The following is a 25,362-nucleotide window of genomic DNA, read 5'->3' as shown; positions in this document are numbered from 1 at the left end:
TCTCAGCTTTGCAAGAGGAACCCAGGACCTACCTCCTTCCTTGTTTTCTGGACAGTGGGTAGGGCAAAAAATAATGCATTGTTTTGCACAGTGAACGTTAACTTCAGATTAGTCCAGTGGCCCTTATGTCGAGAATGAGCCCCCTGGGCATGCTGATCACCACCAACAGAACAGTAAACCTCTGTGGGGCTCCCCACAGACAATAAGCACCCTCTCTGTGGAGGAGCCAGCCCAGGGCCTGCCTCACTCACCTCCACCTGCTGGAGGGCGTCCTCTGTGTCCCCGACCTCAGATGTGGAGATGGAGGGGTAATTGGAGTCAGATTCTAAGCTACTTTGGTTTGACGGGTTCCGTCTGTGGCCTGGGGTTTGCTGTTTAAGGAGAAAAATCATAATGAACTAAAGTAATAAGAACTATTACTTTTCAAAGAACAGTAGGCCCTAGAGTTGGACTTTTGACTTGTTTGTAAGGATTGGTTCTCTTGTCTCTCTCTCTTTTTAAAAATTATTATTTAAAAAATGTTTTTTATTGATTTTCCTAGAGAGGAGGGGAGAGGAAGAGAGAGAAACACCAACATCAACAGCTATCGGTTGACTCCTGCACGCCCCCGGCTGGGGATCGAGCCAGCAACCAGGCACGTGCCGGGAACTGAACCAGGACCTCCTGGTGCATAGGTCCACGCTCAGCCGCTGAGCCGCACCGGCTGGGCCCCTCGTCTCTTAATGAAATACAAACCCCTGACACTGAGGCCAATCTCTCTGGAAAGTCCAGGAAATCACCTTACCTCCCAGTCCTGCCCTGAAAGTGCCAACTGTCCTGCCACTGGGCTCCCTCTTGAAAACCTGCCCTAATGGCCCCACTTCAACCTGCACTCCACCAACTGGGTTGTGAAAATGGAAGGAGGGGTTGCCATTCATACTGCTCCTTTAAAAATACCCTTTTTCCCTTGCGTCTGATTTGGCTTTGAGAGTAAAAACTGATCTTGGTAAGAAAGTTTTAGATTTTTATGTTTCTCTTCAGCTTCGCTTCCTGGTGTCTACACAATTAACTATTCAATCTTGTTTGAATATGCATTTCTGGGGGAATGTTTACATAAAAAAGCATGGTAGGTCATGAAACATGACCAGACCCAGGGACCTCCCTGCACTCGCATTAATGCAGTCACACTGTTGCCACAGGGATGTTCCCGGAACAGGAAACAAGAAAACTCATCCAGCCCGGCTGGGGATGGCTCAGAGGTTGAGCATCGACCTAGGATCCAGGCGGTCGGGGTTCGATTCCCGGTCGGGGCACACGCCCGGGTTGCAGGCTCGATCCCCAGTGGGGGGCGTGCAGGAGGCAGCCGATCAATGACTCTCTCATCATTGATGTTTCCATCTCTCCCTCTCCTTTTCTCTCTCTGAAATCAATAAAGATGTATTTAAAAAAAAAAAAAAAAGAGAACTCATCCACGTACACTCCTAACTGAAATCCACGTAAGACCCCAAAGCTGGAGCCGTCCTTGGGCGTGACTGCTTGCCCGGCTTCTCCTCTGTACTGACTCCCCGAAGGAGAGGCAGGGACGCGCGACACCTCGCACAGAGGTACTGGGCCTTGTGTCAGCTGCCCGGGACTGGAGCTGCGCAAGACCAGTCCAGGGAAGCCGGAGGCGGGGCCCGCGCCGTGGGCTGCTGGGCACCAGGGTCGCCCTCCTTGCCTTTATGATGGTCATCTCATCCCGGAGGTTGTCGTATCTCTGCTCCAACCGTGAATACTCCTTCACGAGGTTCTGGTAGCGGGAGCGCTCCTCCTCCAGCTCTTTCTTCATCAGGAGGTTCTCTTTGACGGAGCTCTGGGCAAAGTCATCTGGAAAGCAAGCACACGCAGCCCCGTTTCCTTCCGAATGGCTCCCCTTGCGCGTACTGACTCATCTCCCGTCAAAAGGCTGCTCTCGCAGCTCCTGGCCCAGGCACAGGTGAGTTCATCCAGCTCTCTGACCTACTGTCGAGCAAGGGAAAGCTCGTTACCACGGCTCAAGTCTGCTGGGGGGTGGGGGAGGAAGGACAGATGACCCTGCCCTCGGGGAGCGGGGGACGGATGCAGGAAGCTTGCCTGACGGCTCCCTCCTTAACGCCCCAGCTTCTCTCTTGCGACAACTGTGACAGCAACTGCAGGCAGCATTCCCTCAAGAGCCCAGGCTTTGTTCCAGAGTTTCTCCCCTATTCCTGATCGTCCTGGTTCTTGGAGTTTGGGGAGATTAAAGGAGATGTGAGGCTGAAGACCGAAGGTTAGGAAGGAGGGAAGGCACAAGGGCAGCACAGGCCGGCGTTTCTCCCACCAAAACTTGAATCAGTGGAAAGAAACAACTTTAAAGGGAAATGAAAAACAGTGTGTGCAACCCAGCGGTTCAGTTCTCTTGTCATCCAGGGGAGGAACCTGGGACAGGGAGAGGGCGTGGTCTGCTGAAGGCCACGCCGACTCAGGTGCGAACCGGGGGCTGGGGACGCCCGCTGCTCCTGTGGTCCAGCAGCACATGGGGGTCGACAGCGGCCCAGGGGCCGGTGGGTGCTTGAGCCAGGTGACCTGGATGTGACCCACGATCCCGTCCTCAGCAAACAGAAACAGGTGGCCACTGGGGAGAAGAAACCGTGGCGGGAACCATGGATGCGAAAGACAAATTTAAAACCAAGCAGGAACACGGTTCCCGAGTGCTCAGTGTGTGTCAGGCACCAGTGTGAGCGATTCCCACGCAGTCTCAATCCTCACACGAGCCCACTGGGCTCTGTACCATGTCGCCCATTTTGCAGATGAGGAGACTGAGGAGTCCCACTGCTAAGGGCTTGCTCAAGGCCACGCAGTAGCATAGGGCAGACTCATTCTCCGAGCGCAGGTCTCCCTGACGCCAAGTCCCCTGCACTATATTGTCCGTTACCCCCTTGTCTCACCACGTTAAAGAAAACGTTAAGGCGGGAGCGCAAAGATCACCCTTCTTCCCTGTCATCTCTCTCCCACGAAGGCCCGTTCCCCCCTGCAGCATCCCGACCAACCACGGGCTTGCTGGGAGCCTTTGGGGGACATCGCTGCGGGGAAGAAATGAAAACTGAAGCACGTTGGTATTTACCTTTCGACTGGCACAGGATTTGGTGGTTAAGCTGTTCTTTCTCATCTTTCAAGAGAGCATTTTCTTGCTCCAGGTCTGCGACTCGCTGAAAGAGAGAATCACAGAGAAAATGTTTCCCCTGTGAAGCTGGCGAAGGGACAGCTCCTTTTGCGGGGTTTGACGTTCAGCTGGTTATGTTTAAATGCTCTTTTTACATAAGAAAACTGAATCAGCCAAAGCTGCTTTCGTTTCGGGGGGGGGGGGGGGGGGGGGCGCGTACACTGAAAGACAGATTCCATTAAAACAAGACAGACGACTCGCCACTGTCTGTGGTCCTCCAGTGCTCAGAGAAACCTCTTGCGAAGTCCGCGCCACACTCCCCTGCCTTGCTCAGGAACTTACAACAATAAATAACAGGAGTTCTCGCATTTGGTTGCTTATCTGGGGAAATTCTGAGCTCTCAACTCTGAGTCTCGGGGAAAGCCCGACGCTCACAGCGAAGAATTGCCCTGGCCTCGTGAGCTTGCCTTGGCCTGTCCTACGGGACCAGCACGGACCGGGTGCCGGGAGAGGGGGGGAGACCTGCCCCTGACGTTCAACTGTCCCGTCTAGTGTCTGCTTCCGGCAATGCTGCCAGAGGAACAGGGGGCGAATGTGACGGCAGCACTGGCCAAAAAGAAGGGAATAAAGAAGGAAACAGCAATCGATTTATAGAGAGAGTGGAAGGGAAAGAGGGGGAGAGAGAGAGAAAAAAAACACCCATGGATACGAGAGAGACACATCGATCGGTTGCCTCCCACACGCACCCCCACCCGGGCCGGGGATCAAACAGGTACGTGCCCTTGGCTGTGAAGGAAACCCGTGACCCTTTGGTGCGACACTAACCGCTGGGCCACACTGGCCAGGGCACTGTGAGGCAAGCTTTTTTAAAAATATTTTTTTTGCTATTCAGTATTGTAGCAAATATTTGCACAGATTAAAAAATGTAACAGTTCAGACATGTTCTGAGAGAATTAGAAATTGCTAGTTGTTATAAAGGAGGCGGGGAATGGGTCTATTTTTTAATAACACGGGGGCTCACGTGCCACGGGTCACCTTTGCACCTCCTCTGCAGAGCCCCTGGACACTCATTCGACAGGAGGCCATCAAGGGATCTTCCCCACCAACGTCACGTCCCCACCTTCAGGACACAGGTAAGGAAATAACTGTGCAGGGGAAAGACGAGGAACACGTGCCCAGGGCCCCTCGATTCAAGCCTCCAGACTTGAGCCCCGCTTTCTAGAGGCCGCCTGAACCATCACAGCTCGCCACACAGAGAACTCTATGGCCACAGCGTGAGTGTGGCCTTGAGCAAAGACCACGAGAGAGCTCCCAGCCGCAGGTCCCAGCTCTGCTCCGTCGCCTCCGTACAGCTGACACCCGCCTCCCGGGCGCCTTCAGCAGGGACGAGAGGATGTGTGCGGAGCACCAGGAAGCAGGCGCGGCCCAGAGCAGCTGATGAATACATGTAGATGGTTCTGCACCGCTGTCACCGGGCACCAAACGGAAACGTACACTTAAAATCATTCCACCGCTTAGCAAAAGCTTTAAAGAAAATTCAATTTCTATTCTTTAAAAGTTCTTCCCAAAAACAGAAGAGGAGGGACCACTTCCCAATTCCTTCTATGAGGCCAGTAAGGTCCTGATGCCCAAACCAGACAAAGCTATCTAGGTTATTTGAAAACAAGAAAACTACACACCATGCTCTCTTATGAATGTAGATAAAAAAAAGAAAAAATCCTCAACAAAATACTACCAAATGCTCATGATAAAAACACCCAACATACCAGGACAAAAGGGGAACTTCCTCAACCTGATAAAAGGCATTTACAACCCCCCCCGTTACTATCATATTTATGGTAAAAGACTGAAGCCTCCCCCTCAAGAGCAGGAAGAAGCCAAGAATGTCTGCTCTCAACAAACTGTTCAACACTGTACTGGGGGCTCTAGCCAGGAAAAGAGACAGAAAGTGTCCAGATTGGAAAGGTATCCAGCTGTAAACCTGCAGCTGACATGATCTTGTATGTAGAAAATCCTAAGAAACCCACTTAAAAACTATTAGAACTAATAAATGAGTTCAAGCTGCAGGGGACAAAAACAATATATGAAACTCAGTTGTATCACAGACATTGCAATGAACAATCTGAAAAAGAAATGAAGAAAACAATTCCATTTATAACAGCATCCAAAAGAGGAAAATATTTAGGAATAAATTTAACAAAAGAAGTGTAGGAAGTGTACTCTGAAAACTACAAAATATTGTTGAAAGAAATTAAAGAAGCTCTAAATAAATGGAAAGACATTCTGAGTCAATGGGTCAGAAGACTTAATATTGTTAAGACATAACACTCCTCAAATTCATCTATAGATTCAATGTATCCTTATCAAGATCCCAGCTGGCCTGGCCGGTGTGGCACAGCAGTTGAGCAATGACATATGATCTAGGAGAACGGGGTTCGATTCCTGGTCAGGGCACATGCCCAGGTTGCGGACTCGATCCCCAGTCAGGGGTGTGCAGAGGGCAGCTGACCAATGACTCTCTCATCACTGATGTTTCTATCTCTCTCTCTCTTTCTCTCCCTTCCTCTCGCTGAAATCAATAAAGATATATTAAAAAAAAAAAAAAAGATCCCAGCTGCCTTTGCTGCAGAAATTAAAAAGCTGATCCTAATAATCATATGGAATAGGAATATCTAGGGATCCAGGATAGGCAAAATAATCTTGAAAACGAACAAACTAGATAATTTATACTTCTTAATTTTAAAACTTACTACAAAACTATAGTAATAACAGAGTGATACTAGTGTAAGGCCAGACACATGGATCAAGGGCAAGAATTGGAATCCAGGAATAAAGCTAACATAATTCAATAGGGAAAGAATAATCTTTTGACAAATGTGGCTGGGACAACTGGATTTCCACATACAAAAGAATGAAATCGAACCCCTACCTCACACCATATACAAAAATGAACTTAAAATGTTTCAAAGACGTAGAGTAAAAATTAAAACTATAAAACTCTTGGAAGGAAACATAGAAGCAAATCTTCGTACCTTGGATTAGGCAGTGGTTTCTTAGATACAACACCAAAACACAAGCAACCAAAGAAAAAATAGTTAAAATGAAAAACGTCTGTGCTACAAGGGACATTATCAAGAAAATGGAAAGGCAGCCCACAGAATGGGAGTAAATATTTTCAAATCACGTATCTGATACAGGACTTGTATCCTGAATATAAAAAGAACACTTATAACTCAATGATAGAAAGGCAAATAACCCAATCAAAAAATGGGGAAGGAGCTGAGTAGACATTTCTTCAAATGACTAAGCACATGTCAAGGTGCTCAACACCATTAGACATCAGGGGAATGCAAATCAAACCACAGTGAGATACCACTTCACCCACATTAGGATGGCTAGGCTAAAAAAAGGCAGATAATAGGCGCTGGTGGGATGTGGGGAAATCAGGACCCTCATTCACTGCTGGTGCAAATGTAAACTGGTGCAGCAGCTGTGGAAAGTAGTCTGGTGGCTCCTCAAAAGGTTAAGGTTAAACATAGTTTCCACAGGACCCAGCAAGGTCATACCTAGGTCCATACCCAAGAGAAATGAAAATGTATATCCCTACAAAACACGTATGTGTTTATATCAGCGTTGTTCAAAATACCCCCAAAGTGGAAACAACCCAAATGTCCATCAGCTAATGAACTGATAAATACAATATAATATATCCACATAATAAAATGCTATTTAGCAATAAAAAAATGAAATTCTGATACATGCTATAACATGGATGAATTTTGACAAGTGAAAGAGACCAGCCACCAAAGACATATAATTCCAATTTCATGAAATATCCTGAATAGGCAGATTTATAGAGGCAAAAAGTAGATTGGTGGTTGCCTAGGGCAGGGGCAGGGAATTGGGGGAAAATGGAAAGTGACTGCTAATGGGTACAGAGTTCTTTTGGGGAGGGTGATAAAAATATTCTAAAATTTGACAGTGGTGATGGTTACAAAGCTCTGTGAATATATTTTTTAAAAAACCTTTCATTGTACACTTTAAAAGGGTGATGGTATGGTTTGTGAATTATAATCAGTAAAGCTGTTAAAAAAAAAAATCACTCCATGAATAAAACAATCTACTAAGCACTGTGCTGGGTGTGGCAAAGATAAACAGATGAGTAGTAAGACAGCCTCCCAGCTTCTGTTCTGAGTGACAAGCTTCCCCACAGATTGCTGACACAATGAATGACCTCTCTCTGGTTTAAGTCATTTGTGGTACATTTCATAATCTACTCGATGGGGGAGGGAGGACTCTCCCCAACTTGTGCAGGAAGAGCCTCAAAGATAATGTTATCGGTACAGTAACACAACATATACTGACTCGCATGTGCCCGGTGGCTGAGACCAGATGGGGACCTACTGGGATTCCTACCTAGGCAGTTACTGCATGGAGTCGAGGAGAGATGGTCACACTGATCCCTGGGGACTCACCTGCACTCCCATCAGAGAAACACCTTCAAACTCTGCTAGACCCCTTTGTCAGTAAAAGCAAGAAAGGAGGCCCCAGACATGCTGGCTGAAGGGCAGAAGCCTTCGTGAGGTTGAATGTCAACTGGTTATGTTTAAATGCCATCACCTTTCCTTCCCCGGCTGTCAAGTTAACTCACTTTTATAGAGACTTTCTGTGTCTATAAATGTGAGTCAAGAGAACAGTTTCCCCCCACCTTCAACAACATGTAGAAAGGGTCAGGAGAGAATTTCAACGGGCTGGAGTCCAGGAGCGAGGTCACTGGCCCTCCCCTCCTTACAACTCAGGAGGCAGACTCCCACTCACAGGGCCTCGGCTCCTGCGGTGGGCTGCAGGGGGCCCGATCTCCGCGGCTCCACAGAGGGAAATGCAGATACGCACCACTGTCGGAGGCTTGCAAAGCTCCAGACACTTTCCATCTGCATCAGATTTCAAGGAGTTTTCAATCTCCAAAGCAGCGCTCCAAACTGTCTTCCAGGAAACCCTCCCTTCTCTGCCATGGCTGCTCCTACTCTTCTCAGTTCAGGCGGACGTGGTTTCTCTCCCAGCTTAACTGTGCACGCAGCTAAGTGTGCATAATTCTGACGCTACTCAGTTAGGAATCACTGGCTTTATGACTTTATATTCAGAAGACGGCCCTCCTGCCAAGTGGATTATAAGCCCCTTCATGGCCGGAGACTCTTTATGGAGGGTCAGGCAAGGGGGCACATTCTGCCTCCCCACAGGATATCCAACAAGATAAGGTGGGTCCAAAGCTATACATAGATAACTAATTATACCAAGTTGTTACTTTCATTGGCAATTTATTGTCTATTATAATGAATGCGACGGAAGTTGTGTGTCTAGAGACTAAAACCTGGCTTGGTGGGGAGAGGGGGGTAGGAGGAAAGGCGCTGTGCTATTATTGGAGGCCATTTACCACCCAATGACTTCATGAGCACCTTCAAATTAGTTTGGCAGATCATTAAAATAGCTTGCTTGCACTTTTCTAGATGCACAAGTCAACAGACTAAAAACAGCTCACAGAAGCATCCACACAGTGTGTACCTTACACATAAAGCCTAGAGTGGGCCTGAAGTGAACCTGAAGATCAGGAGGACAGGACTCCAGACACCCTGGCCAGGAACAAGGCCATAACCCTGACTTAGCTGACTGCGGGGGTAGAGGGGTGATTTCATAGCAGGCTGCGAAGTAACATGTTACCAGGGAACTAGGACTCTGCCTCCCCTAACCACCCTGCTCACAAAGCAGGTCGTCACCTGAGAAGGCTTCCAAGACTCCTCACCTTCCTCACCATCTTCCTCTGAGCATCCTGCAGATAGTCACACTCCTCAGAAATGGAACCAGTCCTCTGACCAATCCAGACCCAATGCCATTACCACTGAGTTGGACCTGAAATCTCCACTCCTAAGAATGCAGCCAGACATCACCTAACTTCACTGCAACCGCCTGAGATCCAAACTCTCAGCCGAGACGACCGTCTGGGAGAACCGCGGTCAGCAGCACGTTCCCACTGGAGTCTTCCGCTGTGTTCGAGCCTCACTTCTCCCCTCCATCTCCACCAAGGCTTTGATTCACTGGGGCTGGCCGCCAAGAACTCGGCTTTGTAATTCTGAGCCATACATCAAAGTGGCATTGGGAGCTTTGCTTTTCTTCCTTGCCTGGACAATTCTGGATGTGGGCCCAGCGCCTGCTCTCTAGTGGGCAGCAGGAGGGAGGAGGGACGTCCCACACTCAGCTCCACGTCTCAGGGAGGCAGAGAATGCTTCCCAATCACATCTCCCCAGGTACTGGCCACCCGCAGCCTTCCCAGCCAGCTAGCGCGTGGAGAGTTTCTTGGCAGACATGGCAGGTGACAAACTTTGCGAGCTGTCAGGGATGCCGGTGACAAAGACACTTAACAAGAACCAGGTGTGTTCCCCTCAGCATGATAAATAACACCTCTGCTGGGTTTTGGGACTCATTAACCCTCATTCTGAAGCCCCCTTTTTTTTTTTTGCGGCGTGGGGGGTGGGGGAGGGGGGTGTCCTTTAACTCTTGCAAGAAGTATTACTGGGAGTGTTCCCAAGTCCCTGCCTGGTAAGTGAAATGAAACAGCTCCATGCTCAAGAACTGCCTTTACCAGGCAACCTTCGGGGACACAAATGTAGCTCTGGGCTTTGGTTTTCTTTTGCCTTGACTAATGCAAGTTCGGTGTCTGCACTGGAGAGCGAGCCAGGTGCAACCGGTCTAGTAGACCCACGAAACAAACGACGGGACGATGACACTCAGAAAAGGCTCATCAGCCCACTGTCCTGTCCCGTGTCCTGGGTCCTCTGTGCTGCGCACCTACCACCTAGCAGGGAGTTACAAGCGTGGCCCTAGCCAGGGACAACACTTCTAATTCTGCAACGTCCTGTGGAGGGTCACCTGCCTGTTCTCTGAGAGTAAGGTGAATACACAGGAATACTCTTTACCATGGGAGGGCATTCAGTCCATGGGAAACGGGCCTAAGCAGGGGAGAGGGAAGAGCTGACAGAAGTGCGCAGAGGGCTGTGCAGAAGCGAAGTCTGAGCTCACCGGGGACACCTGGCTGCGGAGGCACAAACCCGGTGAGAGCAGCGAAACGGGGCAGGCGCACTCCCTGCTTAAGGGAGCGTCCGCCCCACGCTTCAGAGGGAGCCCTACAGGACAGGCCTGCAAGTCCAGACCCTTCACTCTGCTTTATTTTTCTTTATAGCACATGAAGGACAACTTGTACTTAATTCCTGTCGGGACACCCTCCCATAACCCCAAATATTTAAGCTCCATGAGAATCATAATTTTTTAAAACCGCTTACTTTTGCCCCAGTGCGTAGAACAGAGCCCACAAACACAGACCCCCCAAAATAAGTACCTGTTGAGTGAAGGGCCATGGCCTCCCATGATTCCTGCAATCAGACACTGTCCTTCTACAGAAATGGGGGGCAGTCTTCTTTCTAACAGCCACAGGCCTTTTCAGGAACAGTGACTCCTCAGAGTCCCAGTGGGACCAAGGACTCCTGCTCTGCACCTTCGGGGAGAGGACTCAGGCCATTCTGCTGTGAGAAGCCCGCTCCCCCCAGTCAGATTGCTCCGCGTCTGCTGGGAAAACCCCAAACCTTTATATCGGAACTACCCAAGGGAGCCAACTCATGACCAACAACATGACGCAATGCACAACATCTGCCTCACCAGTCTGGGTGCTCAGCCTGGGGGCAGCTCTTCACCCCCTCACAAGAGCCAGGCACCTGGCTGTGGGCTGCTCTTGTTCACCCGCCCGCACCCCTGCACCACGCCAGGCCTCACTGGCACCACCAGGCGATGTGCAGTGCTCATCCTGGGTAATGAGCCAGAACCATTATCTGTGCCACGGGCAGCCCTGGGACCCATGTCTCTCTTTAGGGACACACCACAGCGCAGCTGCGTGAGTCGGTCAGCAGAGGCCTCGATCACTGATAACTTTATAGAAGAACAAAACACACAGTGCACAGGCTAAAATAGTCGGGAGGCTGAAGGCTGGAGTGTGCGCTGCTCTGGGGAGGGGTCACAATGCATACCTTTAGTAGAAAGGGTGTCAACTAACTTATGGAGCTCCATGGACACAGGTGAGCTCCCGCCCCCAGGGAGACCTGGCCTCCCGCAGCCCAAGGCAGTGTCGCCACGTGGCCTGCCAACGGATATGGTCACGGGTGGGGAGCCCAAAGTTTCCCTGATGCCAGTTCCAGTACAACATTTGCCGACAGAAATCTCAAATCCATTAATTAAACATCTACCAGCAGTCAGCTCCCTCACTGGGTTCTTTTTGTCTCATCAATCTCGCTCAACGCAGATCAGGCCCTGGACAAGCCCGGGAGGAAGCCAGCTGTCTGATTATTCAGCATTTGTTAAGACTGGACGCGGTGCCTTTTATAAACATTAAACCCTGACTAGGCACCGAAGATGAAAGGGGCAAAAATAGTCAGTGACCCCTCCCCGCTCACCCCCAGTTCCCCGAATAAAAAGATTCAGGAGACCCTAGAGAAGGAATTAATTCTGCCTCGACTTTTCTCTCTTCCTGGAAAGAGGCGGACATTGCGCTTAATGAATCATCTTATGCCCGTTTGTTCTCCTGTTGCCAGCTTGGGATTTGCATATATTTGGGGTCAGGAAGGTGACTTTCTGGTTCTGCCTCTGCATCTATTGCTCCCATTCTTGCAGCATCCTTGGATTGTTTCTTCTTGCCAGTTCTCAATGTATTTAATTCCTAGGTCAGCACACTCCTAGGAAACAGTAACACTTTTTTTAAAGGAGAGGGGGAGGGTGTCCATTTCCCTATTTTGCTCTGCCAAAGAAGATTTTCATACAATAAACTGTAGACTCCCTGGGATGGAGACGTGGATATTTTAAAAGTGCTCTGAGACTCCAGTCACAGTGCCCAGGGGGCAGCAGGGAAGGAGGCCGGGGAGTTGATGAGTCAAGGGACTCTGTGGGGTGGAGAGAGGAGATACAACTTTGTGGATCTGCTGGGTAAACAGACGTCCCACGTGCCCCGCCTGGAGGGAACTCGCTTCTCTATTTCTCCTGGGGTCACCAATCTCAAGGGTCTCCAGTTCTAACCTTGGCCTCTTCTCTCTGCCTTAGATGCCACCTTCTTATTTTTATCCACATGGACGGGTTACCAACCACCTGCTCCCAAGGGTCGACAGACAAGAAGTGCCAAGCTCCATGGTTTGCAGGTTACAGCTGTAGCTCCCTTTTCCCAGCACAACATGCCTCACCCCAGAAAATAAAGTTTACTTCAGGCCTCGTGGTGGGTGAGCCAGCAGGTGTATTTGGGCAACACGCTGGGGGTAGGAGGAGTTTTCTGTGCCAGGCTGCCTGCACCAGGAAGTCCCATGTCTCACTTTCTTTGTCACCTAATCTCCATGCAGTCCCCACCCCGGACTCCTGGGAAGTCCCTAAGATCTGGGGAAATCAGTGGCTGACGGTGCTGAAGTTCTGCCAGGGACAGAAAAAAGATATATGTAAGCCCAGCGTGAGCTGGCTCTGTGGGCTCTCATCTCACACGGCCACAGTCTGCAGTCCGCATGTTTCCCAGTCAAGTCTGAGGGCTCAGCACGGGAGAAGGCAACTGGCGGGGGAAGAGGGGGGGCTACAGAGCGGGCTGGGGTCCTTTGTCATTCCAGGAGCCATCGAATATAATCCCATGGAGTTGGCCAGTTGCAAGTCCAGAAGGGACCTTAGAAATTATCTAGACCAACTCTAAAAAACAGAACAAAACAAAAAAACACAGGTGAGGGAAGTCAGGCCAGTGAGACTTGCCACGTGCACTTGCTGATGGCAGAGCAGGAATGAGAATCTGGAAACATGGGTGCTACCCCGGCACCTGTCTGGGAGCATTCGGCCTGCCCAAGTGTTTACACGTGAGAAGTTGTTATTCCAAGATTAGAAACACTGAATTCCTCCCTCCTTAGATGCTCAACCCACTGCAACTCTCCAGCGACAGCTGGGTGCAAAGCAAGCGGGCAATGCGTCATGTGGCCCGTGGGCCTCTGCACAGAGGTGGGAGAGAGCTGCAGTGTCCTGAGTCTGTGGAAGGCTCTCCAGTGGCACATGGGACATCCTGGTTCGAACAGCTGTCTTGGGAGTGAGGATGGAAGGTTTGTATCCTGGCTTTCAAGATGGGGTGTTGGGGCCAATCCCAGAAAGATCTATTTTATGGGCAGAGAGTAAACCTACGGAGCACACCGACCAGAGTGAGAGAGTCAGGCTGAACCTATCAACACTTAAGCAGGGCAAAGTCCCCAAATCACGAGGATTTATGACGAACAGGGGTGTCTAGAGGCTGCCTGTAACCCTGCAGGCAAAGTCGAGAAGAAAGCCACTACCTCTGCTCCATCTCTCCTGCCAACAAGGGCTCGGGCCACAGAGCTGACCCGGTGGACAATTCTAGGCCGTAAGACACCAACGCCGGCCATGTGTACCCCCCTCAGCTCATGGTAGAAACTCAATCAATACTTGCTAGGGCACTTTACACCTAAACGCGAAGGGATGGTCGGCATGTGGACGCGAGTCCCTGAGAAGCTTCCACAGCTGGAAGCCCCCCCCGCCGGCCGCCCTCTGCCCGCCTTACCTTTCTCAGCTCATCGTTCTCCCTGCTGTGGGCGTCCTCCAGGATCTTGCGCTCTGAGTGGGCCTTTTGCAGCTCGGTCCGCAGGCTCTCAACTTCCTCCTGCAGCTTCAGGCCACTGTCCTCACCTTGGCTCTGCTGGTAGTGGGCCAGCTCCTTCTTCAGCTTCTCCACCTCCATGGCGTGTGCGGAGGTGACCGCAGACAACTGCTCCGACAGTGTCCTGAACTCTTTGTTCTGAGGAGAGCACACAGGGAGAGGGGAGGAGAGGCGGAGGGCAACATTATCTGGCCAGGAAGAAACACGAAGGCAATTCAAAAAAGGGAACGTTCGATGTGGAATGCAACCTCATAGTGACTGCATGCTTGTGTGCTTTCCTGGCCTCTCCCTGACAAAACTCTATCGTGGGCCTGGGAGGAATACAGGAAAGCAAAAATCACCGACGCTGACGCTCAAGGAGCGTTCACGAGCAGCGGCAGAGCTGAGAGCTGGCGGCTGGCTAACAGCAGTTAGTGTTCCACGTCGGGCTGGACAGATCTTAGGCCTGGTTTTGAAGTTGTGGGAAGAGCATAGCCGGGGTCTGCTGCTTTTGCCTTTCAGGATTCCCTGCTCCATGACAATGGCCCTCTCACCCCTGGACTCGCTGGCACAAAGAGCTGCAACCTAATCTCTGGCTCTGAGACAAAAGACCCCTTCAGCATCCCTCTTCCAAGGAGGCCTCCACGGGGCCTCAGGATCCCTCTCACCACCTGTCAGCTCACCCCTTAGGATTATGACTCCGGAGACTGAGGCTCTGGCAGAGCACATCCAAGCCTCACCCCACAGATGGGGTACCCGATCACGTGCCCACTCAAGCGATAGGTATGTGAGAAGCACACCCCCTTGGGCCTGGCACAGGTATGGAGGGGGCCTGGGAAGTGGACGGCAGATAAGCTCGCATGGGTGAAGCGCTGAGGACTTGTATAAACACGGGCAGAACTGGTCCTGCCGGAGCTGACAGTGTCAGCTTAAAAGTGGTCAGCAGGTAGAGTGGAGAGAAAAGTAGGGCTCTCCAAATAGTCACTGGTGATTGTTTACTGCTAGTGTCTGTGGGAGCGCCAAGGAGAACAGAGCTACTGGCTAAAATACCAGTAAGCTGGGGCATCAGGAGTCAATTGTTAATTTGTATCAGAAATTCAGCTCCATGGAAAGCAGTAGCAAAAGAACAGCGTTGGATCCGTACAATGCCCCCTTGTGGGACCACAAGGCTGGGGCACCTCTTCTGCACTGCACCAGGGCTCCTGGTCAGGTGAGCAGCATGTGGGCTGGATTTCAGTCCTGCTCGTCCTCACAGCCAGTTACCCTGTGCAGGGCACAACCTGAAGAGCTGTACACAAGAGCCTCTGAGTGGTTCCCAACCAAAAGTCTACAAACCCCTGGCAGAGAGGGGGGAAAATCATCACAAGACAGTCTGCAACATGAGAAATGACACATCCCACACGTAGTACTAGCACTTCATGGGGTACTTGCTATGGGGCAGGCATTGCACTCCATGAGCCTGCATATTAACTCATTCACTCCTCAGGAAAACCCTATGCAGTAAGGCTGATTCATAGTCCCATTTCACAGTTGAGAAAACTGAGGCACAGAAGGCCAAAAGCTGTGACTTGTAACATACTATTTTTCAAATGTACGTAGATGCTTTTGTGAGTCATAAACATTAACTAATTTAACATATTTACTGAAGGCATACTAACCAAACTGAATCAAATTGATTTAAAAGGCTACTGACTGAATCCATATGTTTGTGTCAACTTTTTTCAGATAAAAAGTATTTAAATATAGCCTAATATTCATAAAGGTCTAAGAAACTTGACCTTCACTAGAAAAAAAATTATAGGTGCAACTGGCCTAGTCACTCTACAAGCTGTGCTTAAAGCAAAGCCAGACTGGTGGAGAGCTGAGTTCAGGGATTACATTTTGGCTGAAAATGTCACACCACAGGCCTCAACCAGGGACACTGTAAAAAATGGTTGCAGGAACTATCACTGTATTTACTGCTGAAGGATATTGTGAAGGATGTGGCTTATCACATCACATGTTACAAAAGCCCACAGGAAAATATCAGCACCGAGGACAGCCCTAATCTTCCTATTTCTCTTTCAACAACTCTCAAGTCACCCTATTTCCTTCTTTCTGTTGTTTCCTTGGGACTAGGTGTCAATTTTGTGTTTCTCTAGTTGGATGCACAAAACCTGAGACATGAACTTTTTGGGTGCTAGCCTTATCCTGGTTTTATTTTTCAGTTTCCTTCCTTGCTGACTTCTTGGCGGTGGGGATACATTTTAAAAGGCACCCCCCCCGCCCCCGCCAGAGTTGGGAACCACTCCTTTAGCCACATCATGCTATCAGTGCATTGTTGAGCTAAGAGTTACCTTAGAGATCTTAGGCCAAACCCCTCCCCCCTCCGAAGAACTCAGGGCTCAGCTGGAGATTGGCCATGACCCCAAACTGTCAGCTCTGGTTGCAAGTATAACTGAGACAGAACTCAGGCCTCCGTCCAGCTAGGAGCTTGTCCACTACCTTGTCCTGCTCTGAAAAATACTTTGAGACACCTTTGTCTATGTCATCCCTGACACACTTGTATCCTCTCCTTCTGACAAAGGATCCTTATGTGTCAGGGGAGCAGCCTGAGTTGTTCCAGGCAGTACAGAAAGAACAGAAACCCATCCACTTCCAAATGGCTGGCCCCTCTGCTAAGAGACTGCAGTAATTCAAGAATCTCTGAAGAGCTGGTGCTGCAGATTATGCAGATGTCTCCTTCCACAACAGAGGGTCAAGCGTGTTCTGTGACACCAGGTCAGAGACCTGACTGGCAGAGGCAGCCAGGCCAAGGACAATCCTGTCTACATTGGTTGGAGGTAGCAAGACACGCACTGCAACTAGATTGCCAAATTTTAGTCCCAGTCATGCTACTTGCTGTGTGACCTTGGGCAGGCTATTTAACCTCTCTGTGCCTCAGTTTAAACTGTGAATAATATTATCTTATAGGGTTATGAGGAGGATTGAATAATGCCTGGTACATAGTAGGGTGACACGGGTGCAAGAAAGCAAGATCTCATCTACCCTTCCGGCCTCTTCTGACCACCCTCTGTACATAGGCACTCTGCCCAGGTTGGGAACACCTGCCTCCACTCACAGATGCTTGCCAAGCAGGAAGCTTAAGGCAAAAGCTCTTTTTAAAAATAGGCCTCTTAAATCTGCTTCTCTTTGATGTTCAAGCACGTGGATTGTAAAATACTAGATCTATTTTTAAACTCCCAAGTCAACTTTGGAAATCAGCAAAGCCAATGCAGGGCTGACGACCGGAAACCCAGGGCTGAGGTGGTGGGTGGTGCACAGGGCTCCTGGCTGGGTGCGGCTGTGTCAACAAAGCCTACTTGTTCCTTTGACTAGACTTTGCTCAGAAGGTTCACTGGCAAAATTTGACCCAAATATCTTTTCTAGTCAGGTACCAACAGCCCCAATAGCAATAATGAACAACTTGGTCATCCCTATGCTGGCATTTTTCAAATGGCCAGTCCCAGAGAGCAGACCTCTTCCCGTCCACTCCCGTCCCTCTAGGTGGATGTGCCTTCTCCCCTGACCTTGCACATCTCTGCAGGCAGGTGCTGAGTGTCCTCTACGTAGCCGCACGGAGCTTTCTGTCTTCCTTGCCCAGTAAGGAGCCAAGATAACTCAGACACCCAGTGAAACTCACACAGAGCGCAGAAACATCCAGGGGGACAGTCTCTTGTCAGGATTTTTTTTTTTCAAGAGCAGAAAAGCAGAAACATTTTTCCTGCTGTCTTTGCACTGCTTTGGGGCTCTTATTCTGGGCAGCTGGCTATGGTATAATATGGCTCATTTATTTTCTTGCCTTATTGAGGTCATGAGAAGCTTAAAAATACTTAGTGTAGAATAGGCACAATAAAACCAAGTGACCCCCAAAGCAATGCCTGGCGGCCCCAACTCTAACTCTCCCTCTTTCTCCACACCCCGCACCATGCGCACCCGTTGGTTCTCGCCCTCCCTCTCCTCCCTCTCCCTTTCCTTTGTCAGGAGGCAGCTACAACCCTCCGGGAACTGCAGGCGCCTGGTCCTGTGGTCATCTTAATACCCTGCACGAACAAAGTAACAGTGAGCCTACTTCCAACTCTAGGAACCCCATTTAGCAATAACACAGGAAAGGACGGATACTTAGTAATTGTGGGGTTAAAACATTATTACTGCTGTGGGATCAGACAGACCTGGCTTGGAATGCTGGTTCTAGAATTTACTAATTCTGTGACCCTGGCAAGGTACGGGATATCCCTAATAATCCACAATTTCATCATCTGTAAAATGACCTCACAAAGTTGTGTGAGGATCAAACGAGAGGGAACATAAAACACCTATCACAGGGCCTGGCACGTGGTAGGCGATCAGAGAATTGTGAGGGCAGTGGGGGCGGCTGGCCCCAGCGGCACAGGACTGCTCCCTCGTGACACAGCATCCAATGTGTGTCGAAGTCATCCTCTGTTCACCAAGCCCAACAAAGCACCAGAAACAGTCAATAAAACTGTTCTGAAGAGAGGAAGGAAGATTGGCCACTTGGGGCACCAAAAAGTGGGTGTATGGGTGTGTGTGCACACACGTTCACGCCTCATCTTTCCAACCTGATGGAGGGCACCGGGTGCCCAGCGTCTGTCCCTCACTGCACCCTGCACAGTGCCCACACTCACAGGGACTTGATCAACAACTTCTCACTCGTGTGACTCACTGACAGGGGAAGGTGGCCAGGGTAGGAAGACAGAAGAAAAAAACCTTAAATGTATCAATGGTGACCATTTCCTGAGTTCTCTACTGCATACCAGGCCCTGCAGACGTGTCGGATCAACTTAGCTTCTTACAGCTCTATCAGCCCCATTATACGGATCAGGAAACTGAGGCTCAGTGGTTATATTGGTCACTCAACGTTTGAGCAGAAGAGTTAAAATCGAATTAGATTCTTTCTAATTCCAAAGCACGTGTTTTTCCCACCACGCAACGCAATAGAGATGGGTGAGCAAAGTGGTGGAAAGAACAGGCTCTGGAGTCAGATAGCTGGGGTTGAAATCGTGGCCCCGCCGTTGTCACCTGTGTGACTGGAGGAAGTCACTTGTCCTTTGTTTTCTCACTAGTAAAAAAACACACGAAGGATGGTACTGTTTACCTTCCTGTTGTGAGAACTAAAGACTTAAACAGACAAAGCCTGGGCCAGCGTGAGGCTCACAGTGAGCCCTCAACACACCACACCACGCCTTGCCACGCCACGCCACGCCACACCCCATGAGGGCAGAAACATGTGACTCAGGCTAATGAATCAGCCATGGGGTGAGTGGCCTGAAACAATACAAATCTATTATCTTAGTTCTGGAGTCAGGCGTCTAAAAGGGGTCAGCAGGGCCGTGCTCCTCCTGGAGGCTCCCTGGGCGAGCCCATTGTGTTCCCTTTTCCAGTTCTAGAGCTGGTCTGCATACCTCGCTCATGGCCCCACTTCACTGCAGCCCTGAGTCTGTCGTCACATCTTCTCTGAGTCGGACCTTCCTGCCTCTCTCTTAAGAGGACACGTGAATATACTGGGTCCACTCCAATAATCCCGTATAACATCTCCAACTCCAGGTCCTCAACCTAAGCGCATCTGCAGAGTCCCTTCTGCTGTGTAAGGTAACATGTTCTGAGGCTCCAGGGAGTAGGACGTGGACATCTCTGGGGCTGTTATTCTACCTACTGTAGTCAGTAGCCGTTCCTGCCGAGCGGGTGACACCCTGAGGACATGCCACACCCTCGGATCTCTGGTGTGTGAAGTTCCCCAAGGAAGCCGTGGGTCTCCCTCAAACATACCCCCAGAGCACCCACAGCCCCCAAGCCCTGGGTGACACCCACCTGGTCGTCGATCTTCCGCTGCAGCTGGACCACCTTGTTCTCCATGCCCACGTTCAGGCGTTTCAGGTGCTGTGCTGAGCGGGCCTCGATCCTGAGCGCCTTCAGCTCCTGCTTGGCCTTGAGCCTCCGGAAGGAGCACTGGATGACGATGGCTGCGCCCCGCAGCTGCTGGAAGTGCCTGCGTGCTGTCCAGCCCCGCACGTGCTTCTGGATGATGGTGGCCTTGTGCTCCCGCAGGACCTGGCCGGGGATAAGCACACACCTGGTGGGTTCCCGCCGCAGGACAGAAGCAGGACAGGCTCACGTACTGCCCGGGGGAGGTGAGAACCATGGCCGGCCTCAGTTTTAGGAGATACAGAACACATATGATTCCCTAAGACTTAGGGCCATTTGGTTTATGGACAGGTCTTCACTAGGTTCTGCAGCCTGCGTGCCTGCAGGGAAGCAGCTGTCAAACCCTTGTTTTCAGGTTTTTTTGGTTGTTGTTTAATGTTTTGTTTTTTAAACTTTTGGTTTATTGGTTAGGAAACCAGTCTAAAACCTCAAAGTTGAAGGGGCCTGAAGATTATCTAGCTGACACGTCTCCATTCAACAGATTTGGATTCTGCACTGGTGATTGGGAGCTCCTGGTTCTCAGGCCTTCAGACTTGAGCCGAATATTGCCACCGGCTTTCCTGGGTCTCCAACTGCAGTGCAACCTGGCAGGCTCCATAACCACTGAACCAATCCTCCTAATAAATTCTCTCTCTCTCTCTCTCTCTCTCACACACACACACACACACACACTGATAGGCATGTCTCCTATTGGTTCTATTTCTCTGGAGAACCCTGACCAATGCACCTCCTCATGGGACTCTGGATAGGTTTTGGTGAGAACAAAGTTATAAAATTGCTTAGAAAAAATTTAGGAGCACCCAACAAATGTTCACGTTGGTGACAATTCATTTGCTGCTGCTGAGTTCTGAGTTTGCAGCCCAGGTCCCCCCGGGGTGGCTACACACCTGGTGGTAGTTTCTCCGCACAAACATGCCCCGAGCGAAGGCCTGGAGGACAATGGCAGCCCTGCGGACCCTCTGGTAGGTCAGGCGGGCCCTCCGCATGCGGTACTGCTTCTGGAACACCACGGCCGCTCGGGTCCTCCGCAGATGCTCGGCCAGCCTGGGAGGGAGAGGATGGGCCATGCTGACGGCCTCTGAGCTGGCCACAAATGAAGCCCCTCCCCCGGGACCCCATCTGGACACCCCAGGTCAAGCCAAGTCTCCCATCCAGACTGAGCATAGGAATGCCTTGGGCACTGGAAGCTCAGGCTCAGATTCACAGAGTTAGCTTCTTTCTTGTTATCCAAAGTCTTTCTACAAGTTTAAAACTCAGTCTGAGTCTGACCAACTCTGTGACCTCATCTGCCCACTCCCTCACCTGCAAGCCCCTCACTGCAACCTGGGCATATCATGTGCTCACACTTCTGTCCCCTGGACCTCACTAGGCTTGGAGATATTCTATCAGGGGCCGTATCCCAATCATCCTTGCCCCCCCCCCACCTCTAGTACAGGGCCTGGCCTAGTAGGCACTTGGGCTGGCCCGACCTCGCCGTTTCCTGTCTCCCAGCCCTTTCTGCCTGGGTCATGCTGCACGTGGGCACTGACTTTCCTCTGTTTCATTTCCACCTTCCCCATCACAGCCCCCAGTAAAACAGAACATCAGTCTAATGCTTCCTATCCCCTTATGGGCTTGGTTTGGTGCTGGCAAAGTACTCATAGCAAGTACTCAACTTGGAGACTCAGACTATTAAAAGCTAGAAGGACTTGGAACTTATCTAGTGCAGCCCCAGGGGAGGAAACCCACCCAGCCCACCAAAATGAGTCTGATTTCCAGCTCCCCCTAGGTTCTCTCCATAGCTGGGCCCTGTGTAGCCACTAGAATACAAACTCCCTGCAGGGAGAACACAGGCCTAGGGCAGATTCACGGACAGAGTTGTCAGTGATGACTTCACTGATACAGGCTGTCGATTACGTAGTGTTGCTACTATTGACAATCCTCTCATTTCTATAGCTTTTGTTCCAGAGAATTAAAGGCGCTCCTCATCTCTGGTTATGCTCGAATAAAGAGCTTACTGCCAGGATGTGAGGGTGGGCAGGAGGAAGCTTCTAAGTTTACCACACAAAGGACGTCCGCTCTGGGCTTATAACTCAGGGGCTCACTTGTTTTTTCATATTCAAGCAGAGGTGACTACATTGCATTGGCTTCCAAATGCAAGACCTTATGGCAATTACTGTCACTTCTCCAAGGAAATCCCTATGGGAGAGGTCACTGATTTTGAACCAAGGCTGGGTCTTACAGGAGGCCGTATCCCCTGAGCCCATCTCAATGGAGACACCCAGACGGCTTTAGCACATCAACCCAATGACATCAGTTACTAGGAGGGGGCCGTTTAAAAGCAAGGTTTCTTCTGCACGGTGTTAAGCTGGGCAGGGAGCCTGACCAGTATCTGGGCTCTGGCCCCAGGTGGCTGCCTGTGGTTAGACAAGTCACACCCTGTGCTGACTCAGTGCAGCAACTCAAAAAGGGACTTCCCAGGACTTTTCCAGCCCTAATTTTAAACTCCCAAGGGACTTTGAAATTTGTAGTGTAAATCTGAAGCTGAGTATAAGTTAACTGTGAAAGAAAGGTTGAATTTATCACTTTTTCTAAAAGATCATTTTACTTTGGAGTTTAAGCAAAAGGAAAAATGGTAGTTTTATGGCAAAACCAGCCAGTTCTTGGCTAGCACCTGTGGGTAGGGACAGACTGGGGGAACCAGGAGACCTGGGAACTAGAACTACTCCCTCAGGTGAGAGAAGCATAAGCGAGGTGTGTCCAGCTGCTGGGTAGAAGTCAGGGTGCAGACAGGGCCCAACATGAACACCCTAAGTACAGAGGCTGAGGGAAGCCAACCAACTAAGACAGCCAGTCCCTAGCCCCTGCCTCCCAACCCCTATCTGCTGCCCAGATGTGCCCCAGCTTGGCTCACCTGCGGGCCAGGTGTCCTCGGCAGTACCTCTGCAGGGTTAAGGTAGCCCCCTTCAACCTGCGGTATTTAACCTTCTGCAGCCAGCCCCGGACAGTTTTCTGGATCATGATGGTGGCTGCCCGGAACTTGTCAGCCCGAAGCTTCTCCAGGTAGGCTACCTGGCCTGCCCGGAAGAAGATCTTGGTGCGGCCAAACTGGAACTTGTCAGGGTCCTTTACAAGGCAGGGAGGGGAGCAGTTCACCATCAATGAGCCACTAGGTAACATGCTCACCACCCCAGCCCCTCCAGTGCAGAATTCCTTTGTCAGAGATCACACGCCCTGCTCCTCAGATACACAATCTCTCAGCATTCATGTAACAGTCACTGAGTCCATCTCCACCTATGGCACAGGCCCTGGGCTGTGTGTCTGGGATGGAGCAGTGAACAAGATGCCTTCCCCTAGAGCAACTGACATGGTGAGGACAGAAGACAAAGACAAAGTATGTTTTTTTATTAGCAAACAAAGACACAGTATGTTTTCAGGTAAAGACTAGAAAGAGAACCGCAGGCTGGAGGGTGGGATGGGGCTGTTTATAGGATAATCAAGCAGCCATTTCTACAGAGGTAACATTTGAGCAAAGACCTGAATGGACTGAAGAAGGCAGCCATAAGATAGCCTAGAGGAGGAGAGTTTAGAAGAAGAGCAGAGCAGATGCAAATGTCCTGTGGTGGCAACAAGCTGTGTCTGTTTGAGGAACAGGAGAGCCAGGATGGCTGCGTGGAGAAGTGAGGGTGGGTGGTGGGAGGAACTAATCACCAAAGGCCAAAGAATTGGAGGGGAAGCCACTGGGGGCTCTGAGTAAGGGAAGAACCTGATCTGGCTGACATTTTTAAAAGATTATCCTCAAATGGCCACATAGTTGATTGAATAATTTCAGATTGCAAATAACTCCCCAAGTAAATTTTACTTGGTCTCAAACTATGCTATGAGATTTTTTTTGGGGGGGGTGACATATAATTATTGTCTTAATTACATCTATTTACATTAAATTTAGTTGCCCTTCCCTGAGCTCACCCAGGTGGATGAAGAAAGATGACCCAGCAGTGTGCTTGTAGACAAGCCTGGGATAGAATACTTGATGGTTAACCCACAATAACGGAGCACTCTCTGTAAACAAGCTTCCATCTGCTTTTGCTCATGGCCATGAAGACCATAAGGAGCAGGAAGTAATGGGCGAAGGTCTTGGGAAACTGCACACACACAGGAATGTTTCATGTTGACACATGGCTGTGAAATAACGCAGAATCACCACTCTTAATAGCTAGAGCCTACACAGCTAGCAGAAACCCAGCTCCACACAGAGAAGACGGTGCTGCCTCGGCTGTGCTGAGCTGGGCCACAGAGTCCAGCTAGACTGCTGCTGACTGTCTCCCCCATGGCCAGGCTGAAGGGAGGGGCAGGGGCCTGTTTCTCTCCCTGCACCTGCTCCTCACTGCCCTGCTGGGGAGGCTCCCTCAGTGAGGAGGGGGCAGGGAACAAAGGTAGGTGGTTCAGCCCTCACAGTGGAGGGTCAAGCCTGGGTGCTCAGGCTTTAGCAAAGCCAGGGTGAGGGATGGGGGAGTAGGGGGGTGGCCTTTTGTATCTTAGGACCCATAGTACACATACTTCATTTTCTAGTCTGGAAAAAGCCACCAGGAAAGTGGCGATCTGGCCACACACGAAGAGGCTCCTGATGCTCCATGTCAACCAGAATCAGTTGACCTTGAACACAGATTTTTCTCATCCATAAAAATGAGATAAAATGTGAACACAGATGGATGCACCATGGCAAAACCCTCAATTAGCCAGAGTCCAAATAACCAACTGCAACCTTTAATCAACAAGATTGTCACGCTCTCCCTCTCTACTGACTCTTTAGCACAATATTCTGTACTATCTACAGCTATTCTTAAGTAGCTGAGACAATGCTCAGAGAGTGACTGAGCCACTTTCACAAAATAACACATGACATTAAGTCCTGGTCATCTGGCAATGAGCTACTGCAGATGAATAGATTTTCCTTGCAGAATAATACTTGAAAATTAGTTTTTTGATGTAGTTCTATTACTTTCTTAAAGGGAAGATTTTAAAAATATATTTAACCCTTTATTGAGACCATTAAGTATCATACTTTACTGTAATCATTAAACTCTAGAAATAATGAAATGTTTATCACAAAAGGCTCCCAATAGCTCTGCTATTATAGTTCTCCAGTTTCAAGTGTCAGGTGTGAGATCAGGTTGTTTCCACTGAAACGAAATCCATTGCTTTATTTAAGACGGCATCTGGGGTTGGGCCTGAGGCTGACTATGCAACGAGGAAGGTAGGAGAAGCGCAGCTACTTTTCCCCCTGCTGGCGCCAGGCTATGCCCCAGGCATGTGTACAGGTGCCGGCAGGTGGGCTGAGCCATGGAGCTCGAGCACTGGAGAAGCCAGAGATCTGGGGCCAGCACCTTTTAGCCAGGAGCAGCCTCATCATGGACCCCGGTGGGCTGTACAAATAATTTCACTCTGTGCTGAGATGAAAAAAGCTAGGATGCACTCTAGGTAGGTGATAGGGCTTTTCCTTTAGTCACTGGTGTATGAAAATGGATTAACATCTTGGAAACAGTTGCAATGAGATGGGTGAAGACCCACCACCCCGCCCTCC

General features: G+C 50.1%; 1 protein-coding gene across 3 annotated transcripts in view; it reads right to left on the bottom strand.

The window, feature by feature from the left end:
* Window positions 1-25,362, bottom strand: part of MYO5B (myosin VB) — a 286,130-nt gene that overhangs the window by 38,480 nt on the left and 222,288 nt on the right. For all 3 annotated transcript variants that reach the window (XM_081149483.1, XM_081149482.1, XM_081149484.1), the window contains exons 19-25: window positions 22,693-22,904; window positions 20,687-20,843; window positions 19,686-19,925; window positions 13,764-13,997; window positions 3,101-3,185; window positions 1,697-1,845; window positions 252-371 (exon numbers count right to left, since the gene is read on the bottom strand). In XM_081149483.1, coding sequence (XP_081005609.1) covers window positions 252-371; window positions 1,697-1,845; window positions 3,101-3,185; window positions 13,764-13,997; window positions 19,686-19,925; window positions 20,687-20,843; window positions 22,693-22,904 — 1,197 coding nt within the window. The remainder of the gene's footprint in view (window positions 1-251; window positions 372-1,696; window positions 1,846-3,100; window positions 3,186-13,763; window positions 13,998-19,685; window positions 19,926-20,686; window positions 20,844-22,692; window positions 22,905-25,362) is intronic.

Source organism: Miniopterus schreibersii (assembly GCF_964146895.1).
Source record: "Miniopterus schreibersii genome assembly, chromosome: 10".
Classification (NCBI taxonomy): domain Eukaryota; kingdom Metazoa; phylum Chordata; class Mammalia; order Chiroptera; family Miniopteridae; genus Miniopterus; species Miniopterus schreibersii.
The sequence above is the reverse complement of the archived record's forward strand: the minus strand, read 5'-3'. Positions and strand labels throughout refer to the sequence as shown.